This window comes from Emydura macquarii, unplaced genomic scaffold (assembly GCF_026122565.2).
Source record: "Emydura macquarii macquarii isolate MOO-44397 ecotype Brisbane River unplaced genomic scaffold, CSIRO-AGI_Emac_v2 contig_629, whole genome shotgun sequence".
Lineage (NCBI taxonomy): Eukaryota > Metazoa > Chordata > Testudines > Chelidae > Emydura > Emydura macquarii.
In genome coordinates, this window is record NW_027130766.1 from 9041171 (window position 1) to 9057312 (window position 16142).

The 16142-nt window shown below is 61.9% G+C and overlaps 1 protein-coding gene across 4 annotated transcripts in view; it reads right to left on the reverse strand.

Annotated features, from left to right (window-relative positions):
- The window catches only part of LOC137148497 (signal transducer and activator of transcription 5B), a 34308-nt gene that overhangs the window by 4662 nt on the left and 13504 nt on the right, over window positions 1–16142 (reverse strand). For 3 of the 4 annotated variants that reach the window (XM_067541349.1, XM_067541348.1, XM_067541347.1), the window contains 14 exons: window positions 7738–7875; window positions 6756–6912; window positions 6100–6189; window positions 5661–5835; window positions 5041–5171; window positions 4777–4928; window positions 4132–4287; window positions 3588–3767; window positions 2824–2911; window positions 2623–2745; window positions 2031–2123; window positions 1502–1708; window positions 642–736; window positions 422–552 (listed from right to left, as the gene is read on the reverse strand). In XM_067541349.1, the coding sequence (XP_067397450.1) occupies window positions 422–552; window positions 642–736; window positions 1502–1708; window positions 2031–2123; window positions 2623–2745; window positions 2824–2911; window positions 3588–3767; window positions 4132–4287; window positions 4777–4928; window positions 5041–5171; window positions 5661–5835; window positions 6100–6189; window positions 6756–6912; window positions 7738–7865 (1906 nt within the window). In that variant the 5' untranslated portion in view covers window positions 7866–7875. Of the gene's footprint in view, window positions 1–421; window positions 553–641; window positions 737–1501; window positions 1709–2030; window positions 2124–2622; window positions 2746–2823; window positions 2912–3587; window positions 3768–4131; window positions 4288–4776; window positions 4929–5040; window positions 5172–5660; window positions 5836–6099; window positions 6190–6755; window positions 6913–7737; window positions 7876–8590; window positions 8693–16142 lie in introns of those variants that run through there. The other variant, XM_067541350.1, reaches the window with a different exon arrangement.

Consider the following 16142-nt stretch of genomic DNA (forward strand, 5'->3'; position numbering starts at 1 on the left):
GGTTCTCGAGAGCTCACACACAGCCGGCGTAGGCTGCGTCCCCTGGACAGCAGCACTGGTGTAGTGAAAGGTCAGACCAGTCTGACAGTGCTTGCACCAGTACGACCTATTCCTGCGCGGGAAGGGGACTAAGTTATCCTGGTCTGAGGCACCTTTATCCCAATATCACGACACTGGTAACAACTCACCCCCAGCCCACCACAGGACAGCTTCCAGCCCCATAGCCGGCCCTCCAAGCTGGAGGAGCCGGAGGCAGGAACTGCCCCAGCGTGCTGACTGGGTCTGCTCTGTAACATGCACAGCTCACGGGCCACAGACAGATTCAGCCCGCAGGAGAAAGTCCCAGTCACACGCGGGGGCTGAGTCAGCCCCGTTCCAGCCCAGGGACAAATCTGGCTCCGCGCTGCCGGGCCACACTCACGCGAGTCGAACTTCCAGGCGATGGTGATGCCCCCGATCTCCGAGTCGCTGAAGCGCAGCAGGAAGGTCCCGTCCGGCTTGTTGATCAGCAGGTCGTGCGCTTGCTGCTTGTTGACGAAGCCCAGGATGGCCCTGCAGCACAGAGAGGGGGTGAGGGGCCGGCGCTCGGAGCAGGGGGCTCGGCTGGGCCGCGCCAGCTGTTCTGGGAAGGAGGGTCTCACCCGTCGTTCCAGTGAGGCTTCAGATGCTTCTTCAGCACCTCCATGACCCCGTCAAACCACTGCCAGAAGGTGTAATTCCGCCCCGGCAAGTTTTCCTGGGCAAAGAAAACAGAGCCCTGAGCGTCTCTGAGCCGGGAGCCCATTTACCAGCTGCTCCCGCCCCCACGTCCCAAGAGACGTGGTTTGGCAGCGGGGCGAGGGGCCCATCCTGAACACCCTGCCAGGCAGTCGGGTTCAGAATTCCCGCCGTCAATGCGGCAGTGCCAGGCACCCATCCAAGCAGGCTCTGCTCCCGGGAACAGCTGTGGGCACGTCCCCCCATGGGCACAACCCTGCCAGGGCATCTCTCCTGAGCGAGTTCGAGGCAGGCGGGCAGCAGAGCAGAACCGGGGAAGTGTGTTGGGCCCCTAACCCAGAGGGTGATGGATCATCACCATGCCTGCCTGCTTGCTCTGGACAGGAAGGCCAGCCTAGCCCTGGTGTCCCGTGCCCTGGGGCCAGACGCCTGGCAGGAGGCCGGCTGGACGGCCCCAGGGTCCCCCTCTGGCCTCACAGTCTGTCAGCACCATTTGCGTCTTGCTCCTTTCCATGTGCTGTTCTGCAGCGAGACGCGTGCCGGAGGGATTTCTGGCTGCATGTCCCAGAGGGACAGCGAGACACAGGGCCGGATCCCTTGGTGCCAGGCTGGCCTGGCCAGGAGCCCTGGAGGGGAGGGGCACGGCGGTGGTGACTCACCAACACCCACAAATGATCTCTGTTGCTAGAGGATCCCCTGGCCCAATGTGGCAGGGAAACGCCCATCCCCTGCCCCACCCAGAGCCAGGTGCCCTGGCCCGGGACCGGCCCCGCGGGCGGCTCACCCTGTTGAACTGGGACCAGGAGACGGACATGGCGCTGTACTCCTCCAGCTGGGCGCTGCTGCTGTTGAAGAGCTTCTGGGCCAGGAAGAGCAAGTTCTCCTTCGTCAGCCCCCGGCTGCTCTGCACCTCGGCCTTGAACTTCATGTTGAGGGCCTCGCACAGCTGGGGCCACAGCACCTTGTCGGGCACGGCGAACGGCACCCGGCCCTGCGGGAGGAGGGGGCGCGGGCGCCCCGGGTCAGGGGGCTCCAGCTGCACCCGGGCAGGATCTGGCCCCAGGCGCCAGCCGCAGCCCGGCTCCCGGCCCAGCGCTCCCGGTACAGGGCCCGCCCGGGGCACGGATGGAGACAGACCCGAGAGGGATGCAGGAGGGGCCAGGTGAGGGGCTGGGGACCCAGACCAAGGAACCTGCTGACGTGGGGCGGCCCAGGGCAGTGCAGATGGGCCCCAAGTGAAGCGGGGAGGGTGGCGGGGAGGCCCCCCGTGTTTGGGAACCGGCCGCGCCCCCAGCGCGGTGCTGGCTACTCACCGGCTCGGCGAAGGCGTTATCCCACAGCACGGTGGCCGTGGCGTTGTTGTCCTGGCTTCCGTGCACGATCACCACCACGGGCAGGGACAGCGTCTGTGGGGACCGGCGGGGACGGGCTGAGTGTGGGGGGGCCGCCGCAGCAGGGGGGGCCGCCAGCCCCCCAGAATCCCAGGGGCCCGAGGGAGCAGGGTCCTGCCACGTGCTTTGCTGGCATCTGCCCTCGGGTGGGAACCAGCCCGGCCTGCGGCCGTGCCGCCCTGCCGCCAGGCGCTTCTGAATCAGACCCACCCGCACGGAGCCCAACCCCCCCATGCTCCTCGCCCCCCACGGAGCCCGCGCCCCCTGCGCCTGCCCCAGCTAGTGACATTCCCGCCACCGGGAGACGCCATTCCCGGGACGGGGACACGTCCTGCCAGTGCGTGGGTCGGCCTTCCCCCCCCCCGATACCAGCCCCAGAAGGGCTCCGAGGGCCCAGGGCAGGGGCCACGGGACGCCGTGGGGCTAGGGCAGGGCAGGGGCCAGGGGACGCCGTGGGGCCAGGGCAGGGCAGGAGCCAGGGGAGGCCGTGGGGCCAGGGCCCGGCCAGCCGTACCTTGACCTGGAAGACCAGTTCGTTGCCGCCGACGCTGAACTGCGACTCGAAGAGGATGGTGAACTTCTCCTCGGTCACCGACTCGGCGCCGCGCCGATCCGAGCGCTTGATCCGCTTCAGGGACTGGGGAGGCAGGAGAGTGTGAGGGGCAGGGCGGGGGGGAGCAGAGGGCGGGCGGGGCGGGGGGGGCCCGGCTCTCACCATGTTCCTGAAGTGGGCGCTCAGCGTGCCCGTGGCCTGGTGGTACTCCATCACGCAGCAGTTGTTCAGGATCTCCCCGCTGCTCTCGCTGCAACGGGAAAGGCAGGGTCAGGGGCCGGGCACGGGCAGCTCCCACCGCCACCGGGCCTGGGGGCAGCGCGGTGCCGACGGTCACCATGGGGGCAGCTCCCAGGCAACCACTTGGGGGGCTGGAGTCCGGCTGCAGGGGCAGAGAACAGGCCAGGGCCCGGGGAGACACAGCGCCCCACTTGCCAGCCAGGCTGGGCGGGGGGTCTCCTGGGGATGGGTCCCCATGGGGGGGCGCTGGGCGAGGGGCCAGTCTCCAAACACACAGCGGTGTGGGAGGCAGGGACCGCACTCAGCTCACCCGCCCCCCACCCAGTGATACCCTGGGGTCAGAAAGGCCAGCACCAGCCACGCTCTGTGCTGGGCTCCCCACGGCGGGTGGGGGGATCCAGGCCATGTGGGCCACAGGATGCAGGGAGAGCAAGGGACCAGCCCCACGGAATCCTGCTGGAGCCCCCCAGTTTCCTCCCCCAGGACTCCCCAGGACCTGCACTGGTTGGCGCCCCCCGGCGAGGGGCAGGGACTGCCCGGGGCGAAGGACAGGAGGTGCCTGGGGGGGCGAAGGGCAGGGGTGCCCGGGGCAAGGATTCCCAGGGGGAGGGCTAGGGGTGCCCGGGGGGGCGATGAAGAGGGGGTGCCCGCAGGCAAGGGGCAGGGGTGCCCGGGGGGGGCATTACTTGCGGGTGCTCTCGTTCTTCAGCAGCGCCTTGGCTTGCTGCTCGCTGATGATGGTGGCCTTCACCTGGGGCGGGTTCATGTGGACGTTCAGCTTCCCCCCCACCAGCAGCCGCACCGTGGCCGCGAACTTGGTCTGCGTCTTCAGCACCTGGGGCGGCTGCTTCTCGATGATGAAGGTGCTGGGGGAGGAGCCGGCGTCAGGGCCTGCGGTTCCACGATGGGGCCGGGGCTACGGCCGCCGCGCGGGGGGGAGTGTCTGTACCGGCACCTCCCCGCTGTACCCCCCCAGCTCACAGCACCTGCCCCCAGATCCCCTTCGCGGCACCAGGCCAGGCCCCCCACCCAGCGCCCCTTTCTCTCGCCCCCGGCCGCAGCGTCCCTGCCCCGGACTCAGCTGCCAGGGCCCCTTGCAGCCTGGTTTTCTGGCCGGGATCGGAGCGGGGGCCCTTGTGGAGCCTGGCCCTGTTCCCAGCCGTGCCCCGACAGCCCCTGCTCCCGTCCCCCAGCCGCATGCGGCGACGGCCTGGCCCGGCCTGGCTTTACCTGGTCACCAGGGCGGAGATGATGTCCGTGATGGTGCCGTTCAGCTCGGCCAGCATCTCCTCCACGGGCCCCGGGATGGGCAGCTGCTGGCACAGGTGCTCGGCCCGACGGATCTGCTGCCGGTTCTGCCAGATGATCTCGGCCAGCTTCTCACACCTGGGGCGAGGGGCCCGGCTGGGTTAGTGCTCGGGCAGGGCCCAGGGACATCCCGAAGCCACAGACCTCAGTGTCCTGTGAGGGCCGGTCACAGGGCTCCGTCTGCACCCCGTCTCGGGGTCCCCCAGGCCACGCCATCCCCAGCCCAGGGCATCCAGCCCGAGCCAGGCCATCCCCGGCGGGTGCGGTCCAGCCAGAGCGAAGCCCGGGGGGCGCTGAACCACCCCAGGACGTCCGTCGCTGGTGACCCCCTGGGCCCTGGACTATCCCCCGACTGGGGGGCAGCGTAACCCGAGGGACACCCCTCCCAGGGCCACCTCCTGGGACACGGGGGCAGCACTGGTGACTCCCCGGATTCCGTGTTGCCAGCGGCACCGTTCGGTGGCTTCCCGGCCCACCAGCCAGGAGCCAACCGGCAGCTCCCGGGTGCCCAGCCCCAGCCCGTTCCCAAGGGGCCGCGAGCCCCGACCCCGGGCGGCGCGGACGCACCAGGACTGCAGCACGTCCAGGGTGCCCTCGGGGGGCCCGCCGTTCCCCGCCAGCTGCTGCCGCCGCTTCCACTGGATCAGCTCGTCGTCCAGGATGGTCGTCTGTTGCTTGCGCAGCAGCTGCAGGGTTTTCTGGTGCTTCTCCGCCAGCTCCTGCCAGGGGACGGGATGGGACAGGTGTTACCGAGGGGGCAGAGAGCGTCCAGCACCGGGGCGGGGACGGGAGGGGAGGGAGGGAGTCCCGGGGCCCCGGCAGGGCGCTCACCACTCGGTACTGCTGTAGCGTCTGCGCCTCCCGGTGCAGCCAGGCCTCCAGCGACGCCTTCTTCTGCTGCAGCGTCGTCTCGCGGGACATGCGCTCCTGGGGGCCCAGCTGGGAGAGCTGGGAGAACTGGGCTGGGGAGGAGCAGAGAGCTTCAGGCCTGAGCCCCGCCTGCCCCGGGGGCTCCCGGACCCCCTGCGCCAGGCCTGCCCACCGGGGGAGGACTCGCTCCCAGGCTCCATGGAGCCGGTGGGACGGTGCCGAGCTGGGGACGCCCGTGGGACTGCGGGGAACCGTCCCTGAGAGCCAGATACCTACGGCCTCCTCACAAGGGCGTGCGGGGGGTGCGACGGTGCCCCCAGCCCAGAGGCCATGGCAGAGTCTCACCGGTGCCAGGCGGGGGGCCCGTTTCCCCCCAGGAGACACCTTGTCCCAGCGCCTTGTGCGCCAGCTGCAGCCCCGCCGGAGCCAGGCCTGGGCACCCCCTTGGCAGCTGGGCCCTTTGCTGGCACGGGCGGGTGTCTCCCCCAGGACAGGGTCTCAGGGTGAAGCTGCCTCTGCCCCGTGGGTCCTGCCCCCATCAGTCCCTCCCTCCCCCTGCCCCAGGCGGCTGTGCCCCCGACCTTGGAGGCGCAGGTTCTCCTGGTACTGGATGATGAAATACTCCTGCGTCTGCTGCAGCTTCTTCAGCTCGTTCTCCGTGTCCTGGGTGAGCAGCCTCAGCTCCTCGAAGGTCTGGTTTATCTGCAGGTGCTTCTGGGACATGGCGTCCGCCAGGCTGCTGGCCGGGGAGGGGCTCTGCAGAGAGGGGGGCCGGTCGGGAGGAGGGCTCAGCTCAGGGGCAGGGAGAGGCAGGGCTGCAGGGGCCGCCGTGGGGAGCAGCGACAGGCCCAGAGGGCGGAGGCCGAGGCTCGCGCCGTGGGGCAGTGGCTGGAGCCCCTGGCGCAGGGCGGGGTGACGGGCCCCAGGGTGGCCCCAGCTGAGGCTGCGCCTGGGCTGGGGCCGTTCCCCGGGCCCCCCCGAGACGGGAGCGAGACAAGGCGCCCCTGCCTGGCTACTCACGTTGGTGGCCTCCCGCACCAGCCGCTGCTCATGGTAGAGGATGTGGCGGATGCAGCGCACCAGCTCCATGGGGCAGCGGTCGTACGTGTTCTGCAGGAGGAGAGCAACGGCCCTGAGCCAGGCGCCGAGCGGGGCTGGGCCGGGGGCTCTCACGCCCCACAGCCCTGCCTGCCCCGAGCTGGGGCAAAGGGGGGGCCGGGTGCACTGGGTGAGGGACTGGGGGCTTCTGCTGGGGAACCGCCCCGGCCCGGCCCGGCCCTGCCCGGCCCTAGCCAGCCCTGCTGGCCTCCCTGGGCACATGTGGGGGTCACCGCAACCCGACCATGCCAGGACGGCAGCTCCCCGGGCAGACAACGCCCCGCGGGGGCACGGAAGTGGCTGGGGGCTGCGACACGGCAGGTGACGGAGCTCGGGGCACCAGGGCTCGTGGCAGTAGCGGCCCCAGGTGTGGGGCTCAGGGGCAGTGGCGAGGGGGCTCAGGGATGCACTGGCCCCACGCGGTGAGGAGAGGGGAGCGATGGGCACCACAGACCTTCTGCCCTCACCCCCTGCACTCACACCCCTGCAGCCCCAGCCCCGGCTACGTGCTGGGCATGGCCGGCCCATGGGGAGTCCCGTGGGCGTGGCCGGCCCCGGCAGGACACGGAGGCACCGACCTGCAGCTGGGTGGCATAGTGCCCCAGCTTGATCTTCAGCAAGAAGCCGTCCTCGCCCACTTGGTGATCTGCCTTCTTCTGCAGCTCCTGGATCAGCCCCTCCAATAGCTGGGTGGCTTTGATATTCTCCTGGGGGTTATCGAGGTCGATGGAGTCCCTGGCACAGAGAGAGGCGGGCGGGGTACGGGGGGGAGGTGAGAACGCAGCTGGGGCCCGGCCTACCTGCCCCAGCTCTGTGCAGGGACTGACCCAGCCCGCGGCAAGCGAGGCCCCCGGGCGTCCGTCCCTCAGCCCCGGGGCCGATCCAACCAGCCCGCCACACAAAGTCCAGAGCGAATGGGAGCAAAGCCCCACCCTGAGCCTGCCCCCCCAACTCCACACCTGCCCCCCGGCTCTGAAGCTGCCTCCCCCGACCGTGCACCTGCTCCCCAGCCTCATGCCTGCCCCCCACAGCTCCTCATGGTACCTGTGTCCCCCGACCAGCCGTGTGGGTCCGACAGGGTGGGGCCTGCCTTTAGTTGGGGTGTCTCCGAGTACCCAGGTGGCAAAGGGGGAATAGGGCACTGAGCGCGGCAGGGCAGGGAGCAGGGCCAGACCCAGGAGTCCCTGTGCTCGGTCTAGCCACTAGACCACGCTCCACTCAGCTGTGGCGCTGTCAGATCCCAGGAGAGACGCGACGCCTTAACCCACCGCCCCCTCCCCGCTGCTTGCTGCAACCAGGCGACGGGGACACCTCGCGACGGGGACACTCTGCGCCTGGGCCCTGCCTGGGGGTGTGCAAGAGGCGGCTGCCCAGCTGGTTTACGTGACACGGCCTCTGGAGCGTGGTGTCCTGCAGGGATCCCAGCAGCTCCAGTTCCTGCTCCTTGCAGACAGGTGTGTCAGGGCACGTGGCAGCCGAGCCGCTGCTTCTCTTGCCGGCCAGAAGGGCCAGGGCAAGGGCTGGAGCGTGTCAGGCAGGCCGTGGGGCCGGCTCACCTACCATGCCTGGCTCTCGATCCACTGCGCCAGGTAATGCCGCACCTCGATGGGGAAGTGCTGGCCGTACAGCGCCTGCATCTGGCGCAGGGCCTCTCCCTGCAGCTGCTGGGCCTGGATCCACACGGCCATGGCTCAGAACCTGGGGGCAAGGAGACGACATCAGGGCAAGGCCCCTCCACACACATTCGGGGGAGAAGGGCCCTCCATGCCCCCTGCCTAGAGCAGCGCCAGCCCGATGGCCAAGCCCCTGCCCTGCCCGGGGCGGGCTCCATTCCAACCCAGAAGGATTGGAATCTCCTTAGAGGATGGAGAGCCCATAGAGAAGCGAGTGATGGACCCATGTTTCCTTGGAATCACATGCAACACGATAACCATCTCCCGTAGCAACACACCAAGAGAGCGCAGCCTGGGGCCAGCCAAACAAGAGAGAGGACGTGTGCCCAGGGAGGCAGCTCCAAAATCATCCGCCCTGAAAAGGGGCCCAAGGGAAACTGACCTGCAGAGAGGAAACGGCCACCCCCCAACAACCAGCCCCTGCCCGAGGCTGGCGCAACGAGCTGGCCGAGGGCGCGACAGCAGGGGCCGGCACCCGTCTAGGAATCACCCACAGTACACACTCACAATGCACTGTACACAATCACATAGTACAGATTGCCGGGGGGGATGGGGGGTGTTTGCCCAGGACAATCCGTGCAGCCCAATGCCTTGGGGGGCAGAGACCCAGCTCTTCTACAACACAGTCCCTGCCCCCTTACACTGCCGTGGGAGCGGTAAATGACCAAGCATTCAGGGCCCTCCACCCAAGACAGCCCATCTGCCGCAGCCTGGCAGACAGCACCGCCCCTGGGTCTTACGTGCTTCCCGCGGGGTCCGTGCAGCACGCAGCACTCAGCCTGGGGGCACCGGGCTCAGGAGCCCGGCCAGCGCCCACCAGCTCACCGCCGACTGTACGCAAACGCTCGGGAGAAAACAAACGTGTGAGCTGGGGGTTGGTTCTGAAATCGGATTCTTGGAGCTATTCCGGGCTCCCAAACACTAGGGGAAAGGTGCCAGCTTCTATTCTGGGCCCAGGCCGCGCTGCGCAGCGCCACGCCTGGGCTGCACTTTCGTCTGGGCTCTCAGGCACTGAAACGGGCTGGTGGCAGGGGCACCCACGACAACACATGCAGTCACTGGAGACAAATATAGAAAGGACAGCCAGAGAGACAGCACCTATAAAAAGCAAGAGCTTCCCCTGTCGCACGTGACGCCTGGAAAACCAACTCCTCAGCCGCAGAGTTTTTAAAGGTGACGCAACGAGGCGAGACGGGGGGAGGGCTGTGCCAGGAGCTGCATGGACAAACTCAGAGCCAAGCAGTGGAAAGTTAGGAAATGCCCCAATGCTCCCCCCCCTCCCCCCCCCCCGGCTCCCTGCCCCGGTCCCGTGCTCCTGCCCTGACTAGGCCGTGTCTCCATGGTTTCTCATCACAGTCCCAGTCTCCAACCACTTCCAGTCCTCTCCTCCACCAGCCCGTCACTCCCAGCCAGCTCCCAGTGTTATGTCTCTGCACCCCACACACACGTCCCCCAGTCCCACTGGTTCCCAGGGCCCCCTCCCGGATCTCTCTGTCCAATCTCCGTGCCTCACCCACTCCCTGTCCCAGCCGCTCCCTATGCAGTCCCAGTTCTCCCCCCACAGCCAGGCTCCTCGGAAGATCTGTCTCCCTCGCCTCCTTCCTCCTACCCACTGGTTCCAGTCGAGTCCTGGCTGAACCAGTCACCCCACTATTTCCCTCCCTGGCTCCCAGTCCCCGACCCTCCGGCCCGTCTCTCCTGCCCCCAAACTCCCAGTCCCCATCTCCCCCACCCCACTTAAATGCAGACCCTACTTACAGAATGGGGGGCTCTGAAAACAACGTGGGGCTCGTGGTGGAAAATCAGCTAAAGCTGAGCTCCGAGCGTGACACGGGGGCCAAGGGAGTCAGCGTGGTCCTGGGCTGTACAAACAGGGAGCCCGGAGTAGGAGGAGGGGGTTATTTTACCTCTGTGCTTGGTGTCCTGCTGTCTGAATGAGGGGGGCCCTGGCGTGTACTCAGGAGCTCCGATTACTCCTTCCTACACCACTCTCGTTGGGAGTGTGACGCTGGTTAGATGGGGGGGGAGGGGGGCATTTGTCATACTGGTTAACATCAGTGTGTCAAAATCATAATAATTCACGTGAGACAGGCCATGTCAGGTGCTGTTAGAAAGGTTATAGTGGCTAAGTCAAATGACAACGCTTATCTTCACGTGTTGTATCTGTAATGGAAGCTATGGACATATTTGATGTCCCTGTATTTCAAATTGTGCTGGCTGGGATACACCCCAGACAGAGAGGCGGCAGGACAACAGCCCGCTTAATGGCCCATCAAAACCTTTACAGAAGCAAAGGGCCCAGGAAGAAACTAAAGGCATACCTGAAGAGTTACCAGGATTGCCCCATGTGACTCTGGACTCCATTTTAGTTCTTGTGACATTCCACAAGACAGCATGGCCAGGGACAGGGGGTATATAAGGCCAAGCCACAGAAACCATTTTGTCTTTGTTCCTGTCCAGCTGCAGACACACACCTACCTCTGGATCAATCCATTTGCAACTGGACCGAAGGACTTAGACCTATCCAGGTACTGGATGTGAATCAGAGGAACTGTACAAGCCTGCAAACTCCACAATTCATGTGTATGTATCTGATTGCTCTAATCCTTTAACATTTCTCTCATGGTTTCTTTCTTTCTTTCTTCTTACAATAAACCCTTAGTTTTAGTCACTAAAGGATTGGCTGGCAGCGTGGTATTTTAGGTAAGACCCAAACTCATATTGTTCTGGTGCTGTGACTGACCCTTTGGGGTCAGAGGGACCCTTTGTAGTAAAGAGCACAGAGTTTAAATAACTGGTCTCTTTACTGGATCTAGTGCTGATTTGGGAGCCAGAAGCTGAAATGCAGTAAAGGGCTGTGTGTATTTGTGTACTGGCTTCTATGAGGATTCAGAAGCGCAGTTTGTGGCTGGCTGGGGAGTCTGGCTTCAGTGCCACCCACCAGTGCTGGGAGAATCTGCTCTCCGTTTGCAGCCTGCCCTGACCTTGGCATTATCAGTTGGCTGCCCTGGGCACGGGACGGGTCACACTTGGCCCTGCCGGGTTACTGTGCACAATTCCAGGAGGACGTTGGTAAACTGGAGGGGGTGGGCGAAGCGCCAGGAGAATGAGCGAAGGACGAGAAAGCCTGCCTTACAGCGACATAGAGCTCCCTCGATCTAGCTTAACAAAGCCAAGGTTACAGGGTGACTTGCTCACGGTCTGTAAGTACCTGCCTGGGGCCCAGATACTGAATGATGGCCTCAGACAAAGCTCTGACCCGAGCCATGGAGGAAGCGGAGGCTGGAAATTCAGGCTGGAAAGAAGGTGTGCATTGTCAACAGTGGGTCATTGCCCACTGGAACCCAGCCTCCCTCAGCTCCGGCTGAGCTGTGCCGGAGCCCAGGGCTCAGCAAACCCCCGCAGCCCCCAGCGAAGCTGCACTGAGCCTCGTGATGTATATGGCGAACGCCAAGCTCTTGCTAAGCATCTGGGGCTGTGTGCGTGAGGGTGGGGGACAGGAAAGGTTCTGTGCAGAGCTGAGTGCCTTGCAGACCCATAACCCTCCCCTGCGGGCATCTCTCCCGTGCCCCGGGAGGTTTTCACCAGGGAGCCTGGGGGCCGGCAGCAAACTCCCTCTTTCCAGCACAGAGCAGTGTCCCTGGCAGCGATCCCCTCCCCCAGCACCGGGTCACAAGCTGCCAATCCCACCCCAAGTGCAGGAGATACTCACGGCAGGACCAGGTGTTCTTGCTCTGCCTTCACCCTGCCCCATCCACTGCCTGCCCCGCCGGCTGGGCACCCCGACCCTGGGCAAGGAGGAGAACGCTGCCCCTTGGCGAACGGTCCGTGCCCCGCAGCTCCCAGCGTGGCAGCCCAGCGCCGCCGTTTCACAGGCTGCCCTGCTACAGGAAGGAGCAAACAGCAGCTATTTCCTTCCAAAATGTCAGCTGCCGCTCACAGACCAAACAGCAAGCGCGGGGCTCCTGGCAGTTTCCTCCCTGCCCCTGCAGTGAGCGCACAACAGTGCGCGGCTTCCAGCCACGCTCGCTCGGGAGCGGCGGCACGAGGGCGCATGGGACCAGCAGCAGCAGGAGAGTCTCACTCCGCTGAAGAGGGGCCATAAAAGCAGTGGGGCAGCTGCAGGCCCCAGCCCGTGGGGCTCTCAGAGTCTGGCTTCAGGCTCCAGCAGTTCTCGCTTTTCACCAGGGCGCAGAAGCAAGTGAGGGAGTCTGTGCCCGAGGCACCTGGCAATGCCAGCAGAGAGAAACGGACCCTGGCCGAGGAGCTGAGACACTACAGCCCCACGCCTGCTATGGGAGGGCAGGGAGCCAGCGGGGAGCACACACAGCACACCTGCCTTCGCCCAGGAAGCGGCTCCCAGGGTGGCTTTGAGGAGGGGACAGCCGAGGCCATTCACCTGCCCTGGGTGCGTGTTTCCTGCCATCAGGCCCTGGGTAAAGGTCGCTCTCCCGAACAGCTTTCCAGCAGGGACAGGCTGAACTTCCCAGTGCCCCACCGTCCACGCACGGCACGCCTGGCCTCTCCCGCTTCTCCCTGACCATTTCACAGGCCGCACTGTCGCCTGGGCTCCCTCCCCTGCGGCGTCACTCTTCTTACCCACAGCGCCCCGGGGATGGGTGTGGGGTGCACAGAGGCAGCCCCGGAGTCCAGCCAGCCGGCACAGCGGCCAGCACGCGGACCCGCACGTTCGCCTCCATCTGACATTTGATTTTTTTAAATTAGGCGTGCACTCACTATTGGGCAACACCCAGCCATGAGCAAGGTGTCAGCAGCCTCTGTGCCGCCCCAGGGACAGCCAGGCTCGAGCCCCTGAACGGCCAGGGCGGCACAGGCCAGGAATGCTTTGGAAGCAGGGTGGGTAAAAATCAATGGGGTTTTTTTTAAATCAGATTTTTTTATTTTTTTTTTAAATCATCAATAAAACACTAAATTTCTCTCGTTTAAAAAGTGACAGTTACTGTTAAATCCCATCACGAACATGCCAAACCTACACTTACTGTCTCGTAAAGATGAATTAATGGCTCCAGCCTAACTACCAGCTCTTGCTTCTTGAACATTCTGGGTTTTCACTTTCAGTTTCTCAGCAGATTAACGTCAGGTGTGCAAAGACAGACACGGGCTGGGTAGGGTTGTTGTTGTTCTGGGCTGATGTGGCGGTGGAGCTGGGCCAAGCAAGGCAGAGGAGTTCGTTAAGACACTGTCTTAAAGGCACAGAGAGAACATTTTCATCATTTGGTATTATTCACTCAGTGCTGCAAACACGGCAAAGATGTGAAGATACTTAGAAGAAGAAAGGGAAGGATGCTCCTTAACAACATATGGCTGCAGTGGCCGTTTAACGCATCTTTGAGCCAAAGACTCAGTACGTCTTCTCCAGGAATAAAAGAAAACGTTGTTGAAGTCACAAAATACTTCCGTAACAACCATTTTGCTTCAGCTTCACTGAAGAGAGCAGGAGGATCCAAGCTAACTCTTCCTCAAGACGGTCGATGGAATTCTGTGGTTGATTGTTCTGAACAATTTATGAAGAACTGGCCTATTCTCATAACACTTTGTGAAGAAAAGCGTGATCAAATAGATGGAAGTATCTCATCCAAAGCATCTAACATTGGATTCCAGGGGAATGTAGAGGATATGCTCAGTATACTGAAGCCTACATCCATAGCCTTAAACAAACTTCAGAGAAATCGTTGCTGCATTGCTGATGCTATTGAAATTTGGAAGGCACTTCAAGAGACATTGAAGAAAGAAATACCTCACCAGAAAGTTCAACAGAAAATTAAAAAGTGTTAAGGACAGCGTGTGTTTAGTGTTGTGATGACCTGTCTGTTAGAGTTAATAACATTTGAAAATTTTTAAAAAAGCGTTTAAGGACAGCCGTCAGCCGGCAACTCAGGAGAGGGCTGCACTTGCAAACGTGAAACATTGATGTAACATTTAAGATTTAGTTTAATAAAATGTAAGTGCTATTATATTTGTGTGTGATTTAGTTCTTACCATTCCTCATGTGCTGCTGCTGCTGCATCTGCAGCTTGACACAGGTAAGGAGTATTATGTGCTATTTCCTCAATTAATAAAAACCAGGTTATCTAAAGAATTACACCAAGTATATACCCCCTCGGTGTTGTAAAATGCTGTACTGAGTTGTACATTAACATGTTTTAGTGATCAGATTTGCACCGTTGTTTAAGAAATACGTGAAGAAGTATCAGTGGGAAACTTGATTTAAATCAATGGTTTTGTTCGTGATTTAAATCATGATTTAAATCAATGAGTTAAATCGTCTTGATTTAAATCAATCCACCCTGTTTGGAAGCGGCTCCTGGAGCGAAGGTCGGGGAAGCCGGCTCACCACCGATGCCTTATGGAGCTCAGCAGGGACTCTTCCTGACCACAAAGGGGCAGCACCCCTGGGAGATATGGGATGCACCCCAGAGCTCTCTCGCCAGGTGACTGCTCACTAAGCAACATGGCCGACCCCAAGCATTCAAAAACCTCGAAGCAGGCCCCAAATAGACCTTGGGTTCTTTTCTTTGCCTACTGCAACCACAAGCGTAGAAATTTCCTTTCCCTTCGAACAGATTCTCTCATCGTCTCAGGATTCTGGAAGCTGGAGCTTTAAGGAAGTTGCCAAACACTGCCACAGCCAGAGATATCCCAGGCAGGGGAGCCGGAGACGTGAACGCCTAGCCTCATCTCCATGCCGGCTGCAAGCCATTCGCTTTGGAAACGGTTGTGCAGTTGGGCCCTTTCATGTCTGCCTGTGGTTTCCAGCGCGTTTGTTTCAAGCGGAGCTGGCACCAGCTGCACTGGAGACACAGGCTTGTTCTCGGGGTTCGGCGGGTCGACAGGTTTTTGTTCTTCTCTTGCAGACGAGCACAGCGTTCGCCCTGCCTGCCTTTCGCTGCAGCTGGTCTGCACAGGACAGCCGACGTTCCCCGGCATGTGGCGCTCTGACAGCCCACACTGAAAACTCTCTGTGCCAGGCGAGCGAGGGAAGGGGAACGTCACGGCCTGCTCTGCATTCACAGAAGAGAGACAGTATCAGTTGTGGAAATAAAATATTTCCTCTTGACAACGAAGGCGAAGGGCCCGGCTACAGACAAAGCCGTTGAAAGCCAACCGTCAGGAGCCAGCAGGCTCTGCTTGTGCTCAGCCTGGCGTGGGAATCCCCAGCAGGCCAGGTCTCACTTGGCTGGATAGGTCCCCAAGAGAAACCTGGTGCTCCCACATGAACAATCAGTAGGAGATGCTCCCCTCTCGGTCACTAGCAAACCAACGCTTCAGCGCGGCACCGGGAGAAATGGAGGGTGAGGGGCTGGAGGTGGGAAATACGCGTTCTGATCACTCACGGGCATGAAAGACCCCAGGGATTTTTCACAAGAACTGGGGTGCTGTTAACTCCAGTGTCCTTCCAACTCCCGCTGTCAGTGGTCTCGCTTCCCTGCACCTACCCTTTGACAGCTGGATGCAATGCTCTTCGCTTCCTGTCTTGACGCTCTAGCAATGTGCTGCTAAAAAGCTGCTGTGCTCTGCCCCCGAGATGGCTGCATTTCAGAGGAGGGTGGTCGTTCTCCATACTCTGTGAAGTGTTTGGACGTTGTTCAGGATGAAAGATGCCATGGAAACACAATAGCTCAGTCTCCAAATCGAACAACACAGTAATCGCATATGTGATATGTAACCCACGTTCTACTCTGCCACCTGCCACGCAGGGAACAAGCAATGGAACCGAGATTGACTGGCTGGATTTCAGCGCTCACACTCTGCATACACTTGTTTTCCCCGATAGTGTATCAGCTAAAAACACTCAGGAGTAAAGACGCAGCCAAGAGGGGACTGCCTTCCCTGCCTGGAATTTCTGAATAGCCACGTATGAATTGGAAGTTCAGAGGCGAGACACCGAACCAGCCTGGACCGTTACATTCTTTGCTGGCACATAAGACTGCTTGAATAGACGTCTCACTCAGGCTGGCCAACACATGAAAGTCAATCAGGGGTAAGGCAGGGTGTGAAGTAAAAGTAGTTCAACTGTTCGTGATTAACTCCATGTGCGGTTGCTCTTATTCCAAATTAGCTGAATCCACTTCCAAAGTGGAGTTAATCAGGAATAGCTCTTGACTCCAGAAGCTGGGGCTTTGAGAAAAAACACCAAGTATTGCAAGCCGTGCGATCTAATCCCAAGAGTTGGCCATACTTGCAAACTAGAAGGAAAGGTGATGCAGCATCTCGCTGCTGGCTGAGGAGGACACACTCATAACCCCCAAGGAAGCAGAGTGTCCGGGGCTC